Raw genomic sequence first — 21,021 nt, 5'->3', positions numbered from 1 at the left:
ACTTATACTGGAAAAGGACTTATGAGAAAATTAAGGGCCTAATTTTTTATGCTCATGATTCTCAAAGGACAGAACAATTGCTATACCCCTAAAACCCTTAAATATAAAGGAAATTGAAACATAAAGCAAATGTACTCCTCTTTTGAAAGAGACACACAATCACAAAGAATACCAAAATATGAGCTCATAAGGAACATCTAGCTCTTTCCTTTACTGATGAGGCCACAGAGGCTGAAAATCAACTCCCAAATACTGGCATATTATAGAGGAGAACATATCTTCTCCACATGCCTGCCCTAGTTTTCCTTCCTGAATCCAGTGTATTGAAGTGTCTGGTTATACAATTTCTATGATATTTACATAGGAAAACAAACAAGTGGTTATATTCGTTTTCCCAAGCTGCTAGGACAGGCCACAGTTGTGGTGTACAGGAATGAATATAGTAATGGAAAACCATCAAATCCCATGAAAAGGCAGATGTTTGGGCCAACAGACTAATTCAGCAAGTCCTCTGCTATTCCTTTTCTCACCTAAGTTTCCCCCAATAAGTGAACCAAAACAGAGCCTTACGAACCACAGCCCAGCAATGTTCACATTCATATAGAATAGTATTAAATAAAAAGTACGCTAAACCTGACATACCAAAGTGTTACGTGAATAAAACACAGACAATATAGAGAAGGACAATAATGAGGACAGATTTTGTATGACACGTGGAATCTTACATAAATGAAAGGATGTGTGACATTCAACATAAAATCATACATACCCTAAAAAATCAACTACTTTTTGAATTGCCCTCTCCTACCCACTGTTTCCCTAGAACACACCTAGTTCTAACTGTTCTCCCAAACAAGGGATCCCTTGCTTAAAGAGGCTAAAGCTGGCATTTGGTGTGCAATGTGTCAAAGAGGTCAAACTACCTATTTTCAGTTTTCAAACCACCCCTATTATTTTGTTCCATCAAAAGATAAGGAAGGAGAAAAATGGTTGAGTGGTGTAAACTCACCCATCTGGATTGTCTGGAGTACAAAAGAGCTCTCTCACTCTCTCTCTTTTTTTAACAGCATGGTCCCTAATTACACAGCTCCTTCTCTTTAATATTAAGTAGCATTCAGCATCACAGTAGTAAGTCAGTAACCTGCAATTCTTCAAATTCTCCCTTCTGATGGAATTTAAAAGGCTCCTCGGCAGTTCCAGAGTACTGGTACCAGGCCAACAAGGACAGTGTCATTTCAAAGTGTAGGCTGCCACCTACCGACTGTGATCCATTCTCTCAACACTCAGCTCCTCCCCAGAAAGCTAAACAATTCCTTGCAAGATGTTCTTTGCTATGCCATTTAAAGCAATGCATTCAACTATATCAATATAATCTTTTAAATACAAATGCTTTTAACTTCAAAAAATACAAACATGCCTCTGTATAGCTAAACACCCTGGCCTGTACTCAAAAGGGCAGAGAATTATTTTTAAAAGATACATGCCATTTTTTTAATACAGAAAAAGTTCCATTTTAATATATTTCTCTCCACCATTCCCTTTATTCTTTACTCTTAAAAATTGAAGCTCACTCCTTCTCATTACACAGAGCTGGTGATTTAATTGTTCACATTGATCAACCTGGAATTATTCAAAACTTCAAGTCATAGTCCTAAAGTGCTTAGAAAAACTCACAGCACCTGCTGACAATAAAGCTAAAAAAGCTAGCCCTTAATTAGCTCAACCCCCTGTCGTAGAAACATAAATCTGCAGGTGCCCTCTAGGAGTAGAGGACTTTTTCAAGTGAGAATTTCTCCCTGTTTTAACCTTTTTAAAAGAAAAACAATCAGACTAACCAACATCATTACAGGGAGATAAGGAAATCCCCTCTCCCAGGCAATAGGCCACTGTCTTGGTGAGAGGGTGAACCACATTCACTTAATAAGTACTGCCAGACACAATATTAGGAGCTAGGGATGCACAGATGACTTAAATATCTGTTGCCTTCCTGAAGTTGTCCGCTGCAGAGATCTGGTAGGGACGCAACTGCAATGCAACCTGCAATATGTGAAAAACATGAAATCTGAACAGTGAAAACTAGCACTTGGGTTTGCTTGGGAGGGTCAGGAAGAGCTCCAGAGAGGAAGCTTCTGAAGGCAAAATTGGAGCTTACCAAGTAATCAGATGGGAGAGAAAGATCCAAATGGTGTGTGCAAAGGAAGAGAGATGGAACAAAAGGCAGAGGCTCAGAGAAAACATCTAGCAATTCAATATGGGTAAAGAATAAAATGAATTAGGGGTGCCTGGGTGGCTCAGTCGGTTGAGCGTCCGACTTCGACTCAGGTCATGATCTCACGGTTCGTGAGTTCGAGCCCCGTGTCGGGCTCTGTGCTGACAGCTCAGAGCCTGAAGCCTGTTTCAGATTGTGTCCCCCTCTCTCTCTGCCCCACCCCTGCTTGTGCTCTGTCTCTCTCTGTCTTTCAAAAATGAATAAACATAAAATAAATTTTTTTTTAAGAATAAAATGAATTTTAAAAAAATGAATTAAAAAAAAACCTCAATGAATGAGGTTAGGTAGGTAGGTAGAGCTCAGTCTTTTGTACATCCCACCAAGAAATGTGCCTTTTAGAATTATCACAGCAAAGTAGGGACTGGAGGGAGGGTGATTGCTAAGAAAAGGGGTAAAAATGTCCAAGCAGGGAGGATTAAGGATCTGAAAGCAGACCAGGGAAGCAAGAATACAGAGACCATATCAGAGACAAGCTGTGAAGATGAATTTGTAGGACATGACTGGGGGTGAAGAATGAGAAAGGAGGAAGAGACTAGAATTCCCCCAGTTTCTGGGTGAGGTAACTGAATGGATAGTGGTATGTTCACTGAGACAGGAAATGCAGTGGGAGCCGTGGATTTGCTAGGTGGAGTTTGAAAACCGGAGTTTGGAAATGCTGAGTTTGAAGTGGCTGGAACACTGAGGTGAAGGTGTACCGTGGAACAATGAATACACAGATCTGAAGCCCAAGCCAGAGGTCTAGACTGGATTTAGAAAATCTGAAGTCACTTGTGTGTGAGTAGCGGGGGACGTGGATGAAATGCCCCAGACAGAATGGGTACAGTGAGAAGAGCACCATGGATGAGAGAGAACCTGGCAGACAACCAACAGAAGACTCGCCAGCTTAAACAAGCGCTCGGCATGTTACCACATTGGCTAAGGCAAGACAGACTAGTGAGGGCTAGAATCTGCTCAGAAGCATAGCTACACCAGATGTAGACAAGACTAAGTAAACAAAAGTATAATTTGACCTCTGGTTTCCAGTTCCACATGCAAAGAGCTTGGAAGTAGCCACTCTGTCCTAACAGCAAGCGAAAAGCTGAACAGACTAAAAAATCAACAACTCTTGCCCACAAGGCAAGGGACGACACAGAGCAAACTGTTGTCCTCAAGACTAAAGAGACAGACAGATGAATATAGGGAATCTTGACTTACCAGAGCAGAGACTGACGAGCAAAAACCACTGCAAGAGCCAGTGCCAGGATAGGAAAACTTGAACTGTACTTGAGGAATTGATGGAGGTTCAGTGTGTACAAGTCTGAGAGTTAAAAATTCCAAGGAATCCAGTCAGAGAGAGGCCTCCACAGTTCTATGAGGCTCTCCTCCAGGAGCTCTGATAAACATCGAAGAAAAATCCCCTGTTGCTTCCAGCTGGGGAAGCGGACAAGGAGCCATTTTGAAACTTGCCACAGCACTCCCTTTTTTTTTTTTTTAACGTTTACTTATTTTTGAGAGAGAGCATGAGCATGAGCAGGGGAGGGGCAGAGAGTGAGGGCAGCAGAGGATTCGAAGTGGGCTCTGAGCTGACAGTAGCAAGCCCAATGCAGGGCTTGAACTCACAAACTGCAAGTTTATGACCTGAACCAAAGTTGGACACTCAACCTACTGAGCCACCCACGTGCCCCACAGCACCCCCTTCTTAAAAAGGCCTGACCTCAAGTGAAACCAGTTGACTAGAGCCTAATCTGCTGGGTATGTATAATTATTGTAATTGACATGGGAAAAGGAAAATGGCCAACTCTAGTCAGCTCCATCCATCCTGTCCCACCTGACAGGGAAGAAAAAACACTTGTGAAGTTCACAGTCCAGAGGCATCGGCTCAATAAAGGACTTAGACCTATCACAAAGCTATATAATGCTTCCCATCCCCATACACCTCACTCCCGCATCCCTAAAGGCCTATGTACAGCAATTCCTCTTACCCAGTGCATCATGTCTAGCTATCAAGAGAAAATTACAAGGCAAACCAAAAACCAAAAATCACAATTCGAAGAGACAGAGTAAGCATCAGAACCAGACATGGCAGGGATTGGAATTACCAGACCAGGAATTTAGAACAACCATAATTAATGCGCTAAGGGCTCCAGTGCATAAAGTAAACAGCATGTAAGAACTGATGGGCAATGTAAATAGAGCTGAAAATCCTAAGAAGAAAACAAAAGTATAATTCTATGTTTTAAACATTACTTACTATATGCAAATATACTCAGATATATTCAAATATGGTCTAGAAGTGTGTGCATCAAGATGAGTACCATTGTTTTTTTTCATACTTTAGAAGTATGGACAATTTTTATGTTCTCCTTTATGCTTTTCTATATTTTCCATATTTTCTACAATGCATATGCATTGCTTTTGAAATCAAATGTTTAAAGGTTTTTAATTTTTTTTAAGAGCTAAAGTTTGTCGGAGTCTGAATTCGCTGGATGGAACTAATTGAGATAGTGTGAGGTAGTTGAGATTGGCCCAACCATCTCAAAATCTAAACAGCTGTTAGAAACAGGAGACAACAGAGGGACAGGACTCAGAAAATCAAAACCTGCTATAAAGAGAAAAGGACTTCCTGGTAAACAAGATGGGCCATGCCATGGTATCTTGGATCCAAATATAATATAACCTCAGAGAAGAGTAGAACAAGAAGGAACAACAATTAGGAAAAAAATATCAAAAAGACCCTCCCTCCTTACTTGCATGCACCCATGAGCTTCAGAGGGCAGTGGCAAAGGTAAGAAGAAAGGTAGGAGTCAACTCTCCCCCTAAACATAAGTGCTTTGCTGACTTCCAGATCAGTTAAGACTCAGAGAAGAAATGAATGAAGTCAAATCACCTCAACGTCACCCCTAACAATAAGGAGTTGAAATACATTCCTTACACAGCAAGTCAGGGCAGGGCAGGAGTGGGGGGTGCTGGGGTGGGCCAAAATGTACTCTAACAGTTTGAAGTCTGAGTCAAATGAAGTAAGTGAAAGCAATAGACAGAAATCAATCACATGCCAAGCAAAAGGCATTGATCAGCAGAGGTAAAATATCTGGAAGGATAATGGGACCGTTAATTTATGGGTCAACTTGGCTAAGTGATGGTGCCCAGTTATTTGGTCGAATACCAGCGTAGATATTACTATGAGAGTATTTTTTAGATGTGATTAACATTTAAATCAGTAGACTTTCAGTGAAGCGGATGAGTCTTCATAATACGGATGGGCCTCACCCAATTATTTGAAGGCCTTGGGAGAAGAGGCAGGTCTCCCAAACAAGAAGAAATTCAGCCTGAAGACTGCAACACAGAAATGCTGCCTGGGTTTCCAGCTTGCTGGCTTACCCTACAGATTTCAGACTTGCCAGCCTCCTCACTGTGTGAGTCAATTCATTAAAAAATAAATTTCTCTCTCTCAATATAGATATAGGTAAAGGCATATAGATACAGGTATAGACATAGATTATAAATATACAGAGGTACATACACATACAAATAGATATAGATGCATATATAATACCTATATACACACACATATATAGATATAGTTATGCAGATATATCCTAATGCTTCTAATTCTCTGGAGAACCGTGATTAGTACAGGTAATAAAAGATGAAATCTATTAACAGAGACCAATCAGGCACAATCTTGAACTAGAGGCAATGGAAGTGAAAATGGCTAAGGTAGGCAGTAGTAAGAGATGAAAGCTTCCTGGATTTGAATGACATAATAAACAATACATTTAACTACGATTATTTTGGCATCCATAATACATGTAATATGAACCAGGTCAGGGATGCTACAGTTAGAACACATTGGAAGAACTCTAGACCAAAGGATTCTATGGATGGAAAAAAACAAATGCAAAAACAAAACCAACAACTATTTATACAATAAAGATATGGCGAACAATTTAACAGGAATATTCTCTATTTTCAAGATACTTAAATAAAAGTTATACAGGAATACTATTCATATATAAAGATGTTAACTTACCATATTTGTCTCGCAAGCCAACAGTACATCTAAAGACTCCACCAAAGGCAACATCTTCACCAAATATTACTGAAAAACAATGTTTAAAGAACATATTTCATTTGATAATACCTAAATCATACTAACAATGAAAAATAAGTAATTTCAATGTTTACATTTTAAAGCAGAAAACAGAAATAGATCAAAGGTTTAAAATAAGGTTTCTAAACTTCAACATTACTGACGTTCCGGACTGGATAATTCTTTTCTTGTAACAGCCTATTCTATACATTGTAGATATACAGCAGTATCCCTGCCCCCTATCCCATGGATGACAGTTGCCCTCCCCACACACACAGTCCTGGAGTCCTCCCCACACACACAGCCAAGAGTGTCTGGAGACTTTGTTAACATGAGAGGAGGAAGGGGGATTAAAATCATCCCAACTGATTAAGAACCACCAATCTAGGATGTCATTTTGTTTTACCCATGAAGAAAATGAGGCCAGAGAAGTAGTAAAGTAACTTGACAAGTCAGAAAGCAAGCAAGAGGCAGAACTATGACTCACACTCCAGCCTCCTGAGTGTCTGGCCAGTGGTTATTTTCTTTCATATATGGTATATAATAAAAGTCAACACTCTGAAGGGCTGAAGGAAAAATATCTCAAGCTGAGAGAACAGTCACAAATAGGAAAAGGACTTAAATCAAGTAAAAGGAGGCAAGTATGGTGGGACATAGTGAGCAAGGCAAAGAAAATAAAAATGGGTGTTCACAGAGGTGAATTCTATTCCTATATATGCACCTGACCAGCTCTGTGAACCTCAAGGAAACAATTCACCCTTATTTACTCAAGATCATTCTCAGATAGCACTCAAACAAAGCAAAATCTAATCATCCACTATTATAGTTTTTACTTCCTCCTAACAAAATAACCCGTTCTTCACTTGACCTTAAAACTAGGGATTTTCAGGGGCGCCTGGGTGGCTCAGTCAGTTAAGTGCCTGACTCTGGCTTAGGTCATGATCTCACAGCTTGTGAGTTTGAGCCCCACATCAGGCTCTGTGCTGACAGCTCGGAGCTGGAGCCTGCTTCAGATTCTGTGTCTCCCTCTCTCTCTGCCCCTCCCCTGCTCATACTCTGTCTTTCTCTCAAAAACAAATGATAAAACATTTAAAAAACTTAATAATAAAAACTAGGGATTTTCAAGTGGAAGCCCAAGGTATACCAAATATATATATATTTATATATACTAATACATATAAGTAAAGCCAATCAAATTTAGAAAACATACAGCAGGATAACTGTTTTTATATCAATGATTAAATTTGATAAGCTATTTATTACAGTTATTTCCAAAATATCTTAAGTTGAATGACAATGTATTTCAAAGGAAAGCATGGAATCAAATCTTCATTTCATAAACAGATTCATAAATCTGAATGAAGTGGTACTTCCCATTTTTTTATATGCTGGAGAAACAGAAGTACCCAGTAGGTATTAATCCAGAAAGTATTAATATAATATCAAAACCACACATACTATGGGAAAAAGTTGACATGAGGATGTTAGATATACATCAGAACTAATTCACCATGAATTAATTTTAAAAATGTGTTAATAGCATGATCTGATAACCTTAATCATTTGATCAGATCTTTTAAAAAATTTCAGGTAAGTGTAATGTTAACCACTGAGCTCCAGATTCAACATTTCCAGCAACTTTTTGATTCTGAATTAACACAGCTACCGTAGTCAAGCAGAAAGGAATTTTACCTGCAGTAGGATCTTTAGCCAATGAGTTATCCAAGGCACTTGTTATCGCCTGGAAAAGATTCATTTTCTGAGTTTGCCCTGTGAAAATTAAAAAAAAAAAAAAAAAAAAATTAAGTAACATTTCCTACATTGTAGAGTATATTAAAAATAACCAGTTTCTTAACAGTTGATTACAACATGATTAAAATCAACGTAGAAAAGAAAGTATAGAATATACTATGTGAATTTATAGGATTATTCACAATGATGCTGGTTCTGTAGAAATCACAAAAGCAATACAGGCTTCGGAGCTTGACGACGAAGCAAAAGTGACACATATTAAACAATTAAAAAACAAGTATAAAAAAGGAAAAATGAATATAATCCAGTCGCCAAGTGTGTGTAGACCATAAATAAAAGCCAGAAAAGATAACCAGCCAGAGTGAAAGTGGTCTGAGATTATATTCTGGACAGATGTTAAGAATATAAAACCTAGGGGTACCTAGGCGGCTCAGTCAGTTGAGCGTCTGACTTTAGCTCAGGCCATGATCTCAAGGTTCGTGGGTTCAAACCCTGCACTGAGCTCTGTGCTGACCACTCAAAGCCTGGAGCCTGCTTCAGGTTCTGTGTCTCCTTCTCTCTCTGCCTCTCCCCAACTCACACACACTCTCTCTCTCTCTCTCTCTCTCTCTCTCTTTCTCACTCTCTCTCAAAAGTATATAAACATTACGTGTGTGTGTGTGTGTGTGTGTGTGTGTGTGTGTGTGTATAAATCCCTGACAAATACACGTGACTCAAGGCACGTGTTAAATATGCCAGTAACAGCAAATGGTCATGGGCTATAAAACAATGAGGAAGGCTGGTGTTTAGAGAATACTATAATCCCATGCCTCAACACACCAGACTTGGTCCTTCCTACTGTCTCACTGCTCAAGTAGACTCTCTGCAAGCCAACTTCTAGTTCCCTAAACAGACAAATAGGATGGTTAAATGTAACAATACATGTAAAGTTAGAACAGTGCCCAAACACAGTAAGTGCTGAACAAATATGAGTTATTTATTATTAGAATCTGGACTTTTTCCATGCCCTTCATCTTGACTTTGGCATTATTCTGAATGGTAGAAAACTTTGTTTAATAAAGTTGCAAATGTTGGAACTCAGAAACATCATACTTTAGAGCTTTAAGTCTTGGTGCTCCCCAGGACCTACAGACATCCCAGAACTTTAGGTCAGCTCCTCTCCAAAAGTACTCTTCAGGATGGAGAGAGGCTTCTGCCTGAATCTTCTCTGATCCACAGGCCATCTTCACGTTAACCCATAGCTAGCCATGCTGCTAGCAAATCCCTTGAATACCGCTAATTACCCTGACTACTGTCCCATCTAACCTCTGTACTCCTTGGTAACTTGCTGTGTCCCAAAAGCCAAGATCTAATTCACAATGTGGGTCACAACAGCTAGTGCTGTTGCCATCAATGCTCTGGCCATGACACATGCTGGTCACTCACCCTTTTCTTAAAGACTCGTCTTTGTCCCAAGCCCAGCCTAGATCCACAGCAGGCTCTGATCTATGACATCTTCCATCTCCCAATATCCACTGACGCTCAACCTTCTCTTAACTGCTCTGACCCCTTCCGCACTGCTGAATGCCCAGGCTCCAAGTCTTGGCAATATCCACTCAAAAATGCCCTGCTGCCATCTGTGCCAAGAATAAAGTCCTGTTTCTACTCTTATTTTTGGTGGGGATAATGGGAATTCATTCAAGAAAGTACAGTATTGTTATGCCATCTACACCAAAGGATACATAAGCAAACCACATGTCTGTGATAACTTCAAAATTTATTTTTCTTCAGGCTAAGGCTATATCATTTAAATAGATGCTTGCCTTAAATCCTTCTCCATTCTATAAAAACTCTTTAATAGTGTTTATTGGTACCCAGCATCAGATGATAATGGTTTAGGGCAAACTTTTTTTCTGACTGCCATGATATTCCCATTCCTTCTCCCATTTCATACATTTCCTAAAGGCAGATTTTTTTTTTTTTGTCTATTATGATTTTCATAGCTAAGGAGCTAAGGAGGATAAAAATGCCTAAACACCTAAGGTGATATTTATTTCAAGTATGCTGACCATCTTAATTAATCCTGAATGCCTCCGAGACATCTTATTTCATCGCTATTCAACAAGTTTTAGTTACAAAGAAAGCAAAGACTTTAACAATAAAAAAACATACCAAGTAAATCTGGAAAGTATTGCTTAATTACCACCAAGAATTGACTCATCTTGTATGAAAACAATGTGTAAGAGTATTTAAAGGTTTTATTTCCATGTAAGCACAAAAACGTCTACTCCTGAATATTTTTCAAATACATTCAAAATTTTAGGGGGTTGGATTAACTGCTATTCTACCAGATGCTTTTAAAAGATTTAAATAATTTTAATATAGTAACATCTACTCCCAATTATTTTTAAAGTGGCAGTATAGTCTGTGAATGGGTCAGGAAGAAATCACAAATTATTCACAGGTAACATCATTTTAAATATTTATTTCCCTTAGAATTACTTATTCTCCTACAGGTTACATTAAAGACCATGGTAAGACATGCCTATGGTTCCTCATGACAAAGTATGTGCCTGTAGCACATGTAACTATGAGCACTTAAAAATTATTCAACACTGCTGCCCAATCATGCAATTACCAATATTAATAAAAAGCTGCTAAACCAGACTGACATCTCTTCTTTCCCAGATAAAAAGTTATAACAAAACAAAAATATACATAGCAGTTCAATTTCCCTAGTCAAGGATACAAGCTAATGGGCACCTATTGGTAAGACACAGCTTTATGGCTAGAAGTGAGCTACTCACTCAAAATTATCCTAAGTAGAGCATGTGAAAAAATAGGCCACCACCACTGCTGCAAAGATAAAGTGGCAGGTAATGCAGGGTCAGAATACAATAGGAACACAATAGAACATGAGCTGTAAGAGGTCAGGGATTCCTATCTGTTTTTGATCAGAGGTATATGCTTAGTGCTCATAACAATGTCTGACATGTAGCAGGTGCTCAATAAATATTTGTGGAACGACCACACAAATGAACATCTGAGCCTGGTTCAATAAAGATAAAATCTACAAAGCATATTGCTAATGGACTGCTTAAAGAGAAAGAAATACAGTAGGATAAAACATCTACCAGTGTTACAATTCAAAGTCAGACTGCAGGAGCAGGGGAATGAGGCAGAAGTGATACTGCTATGGCATCTTCAGTTATTCTGAGTAACTACTCAGTATGCAGTAGCATTGAAGACAGAAGCCTTCCACACAGCTAGAGCATGTAAGACAAAAATGGCAAATGAGTGCCCGAGGAGCAGTCTCTAGAAATGAATCAGGTCAACAGCAGGGCATGTTTAACAGTAAGTATGTTTGTAGTTAGATCCTGAACAAACTGATCCTGATCAGTTAGATCCTGATCCCCCAGGTGCTATGGGGGCACCTGGGTGGCTCAGTCGGTTAAGCATCTGACTCTTGATTTCAGCTCAGGTCATCGTGGTTGGTGGGACTGAGCCCCCGTTGGGCTCTGCACTGTAAGCACAGAGCCTGCTTGGGATTCTCTCTCCCTCTCTCTCTGTCTCTCCCCCCCACCGACTCATGTTCTCTCTCTCTCTCTCTCTCTCTCTCTCTCTCTCTCTCTCTCAGATTAAACATTTTTAAAAAATACACAGCTATGATATGGAAAGTTAGGGTCTACTTTCAGAAACCAAAGTTTCTGCCAGCACATTCAGCACTGGCCCTCCTTGGAGCTGCCTAGTCCTTGATGTGTATTACAGCATTTTCATGTCATATTCCTTAGAAACCTCAGCATTTAGTGCCTAACACAAACACGACCATCAGTATACGCTTGTTGAAGCATGATGGATGATTTTAGTGGCATAATCTGGCATTAACCACACTGTAAAATGGAAAGATGCCTAAGAAACTACCTATTTTCATCCAACAGAACTTCCACCCCTCCAGATGCCTGTTCTTCAGGAATCCCTTTCTATGTGCCAGAAATGTACCTCTAACCCACTCTAATCCCTACTATGGGGTTTCCCAAACTCTAACCCATAAAGTAAGTTTCATGGAACATTGAAATATGAGAGACAGGACCTTTTATATTAAAATATAAATGAAGGATCTATAAACACAAATGACTTTTTAAGATGCTAGTAAAGGGGGAGGGGGCTGCCACTGAAGGCCAACATTGGGAGGACCTAAGAAAGCCTTAAAGTTAAAGAAACTATGGCTAGGAGCCCTGGGTCCCCATCTCAGGGCACCTGGTAACTCATGTCATGGTATAACAAACTACAGTTGTTTCCCTCCCTTTAGCTGGACACTTCTCTCCTCAGTCTCTAAAAGCTTTTTAAACTCTTCTGTATGCTGGTCACTCCCAAATGAGTATCTCTAATCCAGACTCCTCCTCTGGATTGCTGATTTATATCCAACCATCACCAATTCCCCACTCGGGTGTCAGGCTTTTCTAACTCAGTAAGCACACAACCGAAGGCTTGATGTCTGCTCCCAAAACCAGTCTTCTGCATCTCAGCAAACAGCACTATCCTCCACCCAAGCATCCAGGCCAGAAATTGAGGAAGTATCCTTGAATGTCTTCCTTTTATTCATTCCTTACATTCAATCCATCCAATCCAGCTTCCAAATATACTACTTCCAACATACAGCTTAAAGTCTAGTACTACCAACCATGTCCTAATTCCAGAACTCATCATGTCTTTCCTGTTTCTGAAAAACATCTCCTAACAGCCTTAGTCAGTGCTGGCCTCTGTAACAAAATACCACACAGATTGAGTGGCTTAAATGACAGAAACTTATCTCTCACTGTTTGGGGGGTTGCCAAATCCAAAATCAAGGTGAGTTCCTGATGAAAACCCTCTTTCTAGTTTGCAGAAGGCCATCTTCTTGCTGTATCCTCACAAGGTAGAGAGATAATCTCTCTTGTGTCTTTTGTTATAAGGGTTCTAATCCCATTAACGAAGCCTCCACCCTCATGACCTAATTACTTCCCAAGGACCCCATCTCCAAATACAATCACACTGGGGATTAGGGCTTCAACATAGTAATGGGGAAGTGATATATTCAGACCAGAGTACCACCTCCTCACTTCTACTCCTTCATCCCTCATTCATCAAAGAGCTGCTATAAGAAGTCCTAAAAAGCAATGCACGTCATATGTTACTCCTCTGCTCAAAATTCTTCCAAGTTCTCTGACTGCACCTGGAATAAAGCCCTACTCCTCATCACATCCACAAAGCCCTGCTTGATCTCATCCTTGTTCACTTCAAAAGCCCTATTTTGCACCACTGTCCCCAAGGCTCACCACCTGAGTCTTCTCTCAGCTCCACCACAGCAAGCTCCCTGCTACGTCAGAACCTTCACGCATGTTGGGTCCTCTGCCTGGCACCTCCTTCACACCTCCTTGGATACTCTTTCCTGATCGCTTAGAGGGTGGTCAAATACTAACCTCTTCTTAGGGGCCTTGTTAGGTCTCTATTATTCTCTTTCCCAGCACGTGAACATGTCTTACAGGGCATTCATTGCAATTGGGATTGATTTAAGTATGCATTTACTTGCTATTTTTCGTCCATCTCCCCCACTAGACTTAAATTCCATGAGGACAGGTCCATATCCACATTTGTGTTTTGTGCTAAGCACCTAGCACAAAGTTTGGCAGCCAGAAGAAAACTAAAATGCACAGAATGAATAAAGAAACCTACACACATACACACAATGTCTAAAATCAGGGGCAGGGAGAGGCCCAGATGTGTTCTTGGGGAGCAACACAGAGCAATGAAGGCAGCACACACACTGGCATAATCATGCAAGCCTGGCCTGGAATCTGTGAGGCCATTGGGAAAGTGACTTAACCACTGACACTCCATTGCCTACTCCATAAAACAGGAATAATGTCTAATGTCTAGGGTCAGTGTGGGAATTCAACGAGATGATTACTATCAAAGGTCAAATATTTAAGAGCATCTACTCTATTATCGGGAGACCGAATCTAGCACAACCAGTACCAGGCACCAATAATTACATGACTTACCTCGCTGGGTCCCCCCAGCAATGCTTTGAGGCAGAACAGATGAAGAAAAGAAAGCTTAAGAAGACTAATAAACCCGGCCAATCTTACAATCCTAAATTGTAAAGTGGGGCTCAAATTTAGGCACGTTTGACTCAAGAACCCCAGCTCTCAGCTTCCGTGCAATAGTGCCTCCAGAAAGTTGCAATTTCCCAAATGATAGCAAAAATGGAGTACAAGTGGGATGAAAAATAGAGCAGAGGAAATACAGTCAATAATACTGTAATAATGGTGTATGCTGACAGATTGTGACCTTACTTATCTGGGTGAACACTGAGTAGTGTATAGAGTTACTGAATCAATGTGTTGGACACTGGAAATGAAAAAAAGGTGCAGGGATGAGGTGAGAAACTAATAAGCAAGTTCCTGGACCATAAGTAAAGAAACTTGAAGGTGGGTAAATAACAGTAATAAAGGAGGACAGGAGTCTCTGTTCAAATGAGACACAAAAGATGCAACAAATTTGGGGAAAGCCAGGTTTGAGGTAGGGTTAAGAGCGGGCAAAGTGTGGTGTGAAGAAATTGTACGAATAACGCAAAAGACAGTGTGGTTGAGTGCTCAGGAGCATGGCCTCTTAGAGTAAACTGAGCACACTACTTAAAAATGAAGCCTGGCTTCACCTCGTACAGATAGTGTCACTTGGGGAAGTTTGGGGGTTTTTTTTCCAAGTTTATATTTAAATTCCAGTGAGTTGGGGCGCCTGGGTGGCTCAGTCGGTTGAGCATCCGACTTCGGCTCAGGTCACGATCTCGTGGTCTGTGAGTTCGAGCCCCGCGTCGGGCTCTGGGCTGATGGCTCAGAGCCTGGAGCCTACTTCCGATTCTGTGTCTCCCTCTCTCTCTGCCCCTCCCCTGTTCATGCTCTGTCTCTCTCTGTCTCAAAAATAAATAAATGTTAAAAAAAATTTTTTTTTAAAATAAATTCCAGTGAGTTAACATACAGTGTCATATTCGCTTCACGTGATTTATCACTCCCATAAAACACCCAGTGCTCATCACAACCAGTGCCCTTCTTAATACCCATCACCCAAGTGTCAAGAAGTAGAAGTTTAACCTCTTTGTATCTAAGTTTCTTCATTGTAAAATATGGTTGATAATAGGATACCTGCCACAGCACTGTCATATGAGGATTAAACGAATTGCTACATGTAAGGCACTCAGAATAGTGCTTGGTACCAGGTGACCTCTTATAAAAGTGTCTTCTGTCATCATTATCATTTGGTGGGATGCCGTGGAGAGGTCTGGATGAGCAATGATAAAGAATAAGGAAACACAGTAGGAAGAGAAAAAAGGAAGGACACAGTTGGGGGCAATTCTAATAAGACTGGGAAAAGAGATATGAAGAGAATTATCTAGTCTCAAAGGTCCCAACTTTTGACATGGTTGTTTTGGTGCCAGACTAGCACTCAGACTAGCCGACCTCAGGATGCTATATTCTGCCAACACTGCCAATGCTATAGAATAAATGTTTGTGTTCCCCTCCCCAAATTCATATGTTGAAACCTCATCCCCAATATAATGGTACTTGAGGGGAGGGGGGGGCTTTGGGTGATGAATAGGTCATGAAGGTGGAGCCCTGCTGAAAGGGATTTGTGCCCTTAGAAAGAGACCCCACAGAGCTCCCTCACTCTTTCCATTATATACAATGTCACAGTGATGAGACAGCTGACTGAGAACCAGAAAGCGGGGCCTCACCAGACATAGAATCTGTCAATGCCTTGACCTTGGACTTCCCAGCCTTTAGAACTGTGAAAAATAAATTACTGTTGTTTACAAGCCACCAGCCTATGGTATTTTGTTACAGCAGCCCAAAAGGACTAAGACATCCCATCAACATATCCAAACCTAAGTCATCCTCTCTTCAAAACCACTCTCCTCTCCCCCAGTATCCCTCATTTGTTTGAGTGATACCACTACTCTACCATCCTTTCAGCCTCCGGGGCTAGAAATGGCAAAGTCATCTCTGATACCCCTTTCTCTTAGCCCCCACGGGCAAAACAGCACCAAATGCAGCCAATTCCTTCGAAAACACAACTATTCCCATTGGCACTCCCCAAGTTTAAACAATTACATCCTCTCTCATGGACAGTACAACATCCCTCTAACTGATCTCTGCCTCCTTACTTTCCTAATCAATTCTATAAACTCTCCCAAGAATCTCATTCAAGCACACACCAAGTCACTCTCTTGCCTATAAACAATCAACGGCCCTCCACAGCCCACAGAATAAAATCTGAACCTGCGTGTAATGCACTCGGCACAGTGTCAGCTACATTAGCCACATTCAATCTTTTCTCCACGCCCCCCCCAACTTTTTTCTGGCTTTCCAAACTTATTTCTACCCCTCCCCTTTTTCCTCTAGACAAAATCACTACTTCTCATTCCTCATAAAACCCTAGGCTTTCTAGCCTCTCTTTACTTGTGTTGCTCGCTTCTCTACAAATTCTAATACTGGAAAGAAGACCTTCATTCTCACAAAGAGGACTCTTCATTACCCGTGAAGAACTGCCTCTTTCTGAGAACTGCCTATCTCCCCAGCCGTGATGGGTTTCCCCGGTCACCAGTGAACAAGCTTACCTCACCTCAGGGATTTCATCATTCTTTGTCCTTATTTCTTTCAGGAAAAGACTGTTCTACCCTGGTCTTTGTGGAGGTAGTTCCTTTGTCATTCCTCACAGTGAAGTTTAAATGTCACCTCCTCAGAGTCAACCTTGCCCATCACTCTATTTAAGCAGTCTTTATCATGTGTCAAACTAACCAAAATTTTAAAAATAAATCTATTTGCAGCATCCACGAAAGACAAAGAGTTATTATCTTCATTAATATCTTTAATATACAAAACATTAACACAACAGTAGTGTGGGAGACTTTAAAGGTAGACATATTTGGGTTCAAATTCTGGCCCTGCCACTACTCAGACTTGGGCAGGCCACTAACATCTCTGAGCTTCAATTTTCCCATCTACAAAATGAGCATAATACTCTCTAGGTCACAAGGTTACTGTGAGGGTTATAGACTGATGTCCACCACACATGTAGAATATAGCAGTTGTTCAATAATGGTACATAGGATCAGTATTGATAGAAAAAGATTATTACGCATACAAATTTTTCAATGTGCAAAAACAAGGAACATCCAATTCATAAGAAAAAAGAAATATAGCTAACAAGTATCTGGTAACTATTCCTTAATAGAAATAAAACAAATATATATTAGAACAAAATGCCGTGAGCACATAATATCCAAGCATGTGTGCACACACACAATTCTGATACCAATTCCTGTGTGTGTGTGTGTGTGTGTGTGTGTGTGTGTGTTTTAACACACAGCCAAGCAATTCTGCAACACCAGCTGAGTCTTCTACAACTCACCTCAATTCTGACACTATTGACCTGGAGCTACCATCGGATCCCACACATTAAGGGCTCGGTCCTTGTAAGACTGTGCCTACCTCCCAGTTCAGAGGCCAGCTGCAAATCCAGGTCGGCACCTGTGCTTCTGACTGGAGGTCCCAACAGCCCTCTCTTTGGGTTCAATTAATTTGCTAGAATGGCTCACAGAACTCAGAGAAATATTTTACTTACTAGATTACTGGCTTAATATAAAAGGATGTAACTCAGGAACAGCCTGGTGTAAGAGATACATAGGGCAAGGTATGGAGCTCCCACGTTCTCTGAGCATGCCACTATCCCCAATCCTCTATTCACCCAATACCTATTCACCAACCCAAAAGCTCTCTAAATCCCATCCTTTTTGGTTTCCACAGGACGCCTCATTACATAGGCATGATTGATCAAATGCATTCAACCTCCAGAACCTCCAGAACTGAAAGTCCCAACCCTTTAATCTCACAACTGACTCCTCTAGTGACCAGCTCCCACCCTTAGATGAACAAGGAGCTTCCAAAAAAGTTACCATCAGCATAACAAGACATCTTTATTACTCTCATCAAAAGAAATTTCAAAGGTTTCAGGAGCTCTGTGCCAGGAAAAGGGGACAAAGACCAATATGTATTTCTTATTATAAATCACAGTATCACAGCACAATCATGATTTTATCATGACACCCAATATTCACCCTCCTATACACACAGATGGAAATATAAACTGATAATTTGAACTATGCATTAAAAATCCATTAAACTGTTCATATCTTTGAGTCAGAAATTTCATCCCTAGAATTTATCCTAAAGAAATAATCTCAGATACACAAAAGATACATGAAACGTTTCTATCCACAAACGTTTCTATCCGCATTGTTTATAACACTGCAAAAGTGTAAAACAAAAGCATAATGGTAATTATTAAAAGTTTCCACTTAATGAGTGTTTCTTAGCAGACAAAACTGGGTTTGTGTACATTGTGCAAAATCGTCTTTACTCCTCATAGCAACCTGTGAAGTAGGTATTATTAGTAACTCCTTACTTACAAAGAAACTGAGGCTTATAGAGGGTAAGTGAGTGGTCCAAAGGCATAGGTAGCAGGGCCAAAACCAATCCTAGGACAATCTGATTCTAGGGCCAAGATTTCAACCACTGGACTACAGTGTTTCTACTCCACGGAACACACTGTCTTCTAAAGAAGGTTATGAAAATTATGCAATAATACAGGAAAATACCTCTGATTCAAGAATGCAGATTGTATCTGTATTAAAACTACAATTACAAAAAGAGGTTAGAGTGGAAGAGAGCCAAAGCATAAGAGACTCTTAAAAACTGAGAACAAACTGAGGGCTGATGGGTGGTGGGAGGGAGGGGAGGGTGGGTGATGGGTATTGAGGAGGGCACCTTTTGGGATGAGCACTGGGTGTTGTATGGAAACCAATTTGACAATAAACTTCATATATTGAAAAAAAAAAAAAACTACAATTACAGGAAAATTTAATTCTACTAAACTGAAAGGAAATACCTGGAAGGATACACACCAAAATGTTAGCAGTACTTACAAATAGTAGTGGGTGGTGAGATTACTTTTTCTTACTTTTTTCTATTGTCCAAATTAATGTAACATGTGTTTATTATTTTTATAATAAGAACAAACATATAAACATGATTATCATTCTACTGGACTTTAGTAATTTCTCAGTTGTGGAAGGGGGGTGGGGGATGAAGAAGAACTGTATTCTATTCCTTAAGTATTAGGCTAAAGTTTCTTTGCTTTGAAGACAGAATTCAAGGTTCATCTTGCTGGTGAGAAAAACTTGCTACTCACCATGGTATCTACTGTTTCACAAAAGTGTGACACCTCTTAGTAAATTATTTCTACATGCATTATACCCAATTGTTTAGAATGGAAGCTCTAGAATCTGAATAATTAAAATCCAAAGCAGAAGCTATCGCTAACTTATCTGTGTAACCTTGGACAAACTATGTCAAGACCTCAGTTAACATTACTCACTTTTAAAAGTTGTGCTAAGCATCAAATGAAAGAACAAATGTAAATTTTTCAGCATAGTACCTGCCTACAGTAAGCACTCAATATATGTTCACACTTATTATTCACAAGTACAGACACCCTTCCAAAAATATCACTCTAGCATGTGAGAAGTTATCAGACAAAGAAAAGGTAAATGTTCCCAATGTTCTGATAATAAACACTAGATCTTTCAGAGATCACATAAAACTTGCAGAAGAAATGGTAAAAGTCATGCAATTGTCATACTGTGAAGAGTTTGCTAGCGCCCTTCCTACCAATGAGAGTGCTAGTGGCCTCCTCTTCCAGTCACCTTCACCAATTACCTGCTCCTTGGCTAAATGGCAGCCTAGTCCAGCACAGGCTCATTGCTAGGCTCAAATGGAAAATCTGGGTTCTTTCCCATGTCTAAGAACAACCTGTTTTAAGACCTTGGGAAAAATCAATTCAATTACTTAATCCTTCCGTTTCCTCTTCTCTGCCAAAGCAAAAAAAAAAAAAAAAAAAAAAAGTAATAAAAGAACATTTTAAAAAGAAGAAAAAAATTTCTCTTTTAAATACCGCTGCCTGTAGTTAATGGCCCAGCTCCGGACAAACACACAACACCTAGGGCCACGGCTGAGAAAGCGAGGATGGAGAAATGAGAAAAGGAGGGGTTCCCTGGGCACCATCCCTCCACCCTCGGCCTCTCCAGACCGCGGCATGCCCTCTCACCCAACTCGAGGGTTCTGAGGGGCTGCCTCTCGTGGGTTGCTCAGTCACAAAAATAGAGCGATGTGGAAACTACAATCAAACCCTATAGTAGGGAGGCTCCAGAAAGCAGGGAACGAATTACACCAAGACGCAAGCCGCCGCCGACACGAGCAGGATGGCACTCCTGGCGAGGCGCCCACAGGCCTGGGAGTCTGGGGTTGCACCAGGAGCAGACAGGGCAGCCCCTAGCTCACCATACTCCTGAGGCTCCGGGTCGGGCTGGAAAGTGAAGTGAGCCACCTGCCGCCTCTGTGCCGCATCTCCAGTGGCCGAGGCGGGCTGCAACAAGGCCCACTGCAGCCCCGCGCCTCGCAGCCGAAGCAACCGTCCCTCTGTCCCAGCCGCACGCAGCCCCAACAGCCTCCCCGCAGTCGCCGCAAACGCCGCCATCCCCACTTGCAGCCCAGGGTTGCGAGCTACGCGGCCGCACACTGCCGGCAGGGAGGGCGGAGCACCGAGGCGACTTCTACATTGGTTGGGTCTAAGGGGCGGACCCATGAAATAGGCCAATCCGAGTTCGGAATTCGGGGGTGGGGAAGGTGACGAGAGGAGGCCACAGGCGTTTGCCTGTAGTGCGCATGCGGCAGAGGAAACGGGGTGGGGTCGAGCGGGCAGGTGAGCTCCAATGAAATTGTCCCTGAAGGTGGAGTCTTCTCAAAGTCGCTGCGTGGGCTCGGGACGCGGAGGCGTGTCTGTAATGTGACTCGCCAGT

General features: G+C 41.0%; 1 protein-coding gene across 4 annotated transcripts in view; it reads right to left on the bottom strand.

Annotated features, from left to right (window-relative positions):
• Nucleotides 1-20,781, bottom strand: part of BCKDHB (branched chain keto acid dehydrogenase E1 subunit beta) — a 205,113-nt gene extending 184,332 nt beyond the window's left edge. For 2 of the 4 annotated variants that reach the window (XR_006298983.1, XR_006298982.1), the window contains exons 1-3: nucleotides 20,504-20,759; nucleotides 8,031-8,108; nucleotides 6,279-6,347 (exon numbers count right to left, since the gene is read on the bottom strand). Coding sequence is in view for 2 of the 4 variants with exons in the window: in XM_043591879.1 (XP_043447814.1) it covers nucleotides 6,279-6,347; nucleotides 8,031-8,108; nucleotides 20,504-20,699 (343 nt within the window). In the remaining 2 variants the exon portion in view is untranslated. Of the gene's footprint in view, nucleotides 1-6,278; nucleotides 6,348-8,030; nucleotides 8,109-20,503 lie in introns of all 4 variants that reach the window. The other 2 variants (XM_043591879.1, XM_043591880.1) reach the window with 2 other exon arrangements.
• Between the last annotated feature and the right edge of the window lie 240 nt (nucleotides 20,782-21,021).

The sequence above is a fragment of the Prionailurus bengalensis genome, chromosome B2 (genome assembly GCF_016509475.1).
Source record: "Prionailurus bengalensis isolate Pbe53 chromosome B2, Fcat_Pben_1.1_paternal_pri, whole genome shotgun sequence".
Taxonomy (NCBI): Eukaryota; Metazoa; Chordata; class Mammalia; order Carnivora; family Felidae; genus Prionailurus; species Prionailurus bengalensis.
This window is presented reverse-complemented; position numbering and strand designations above follow the sequence as displayed.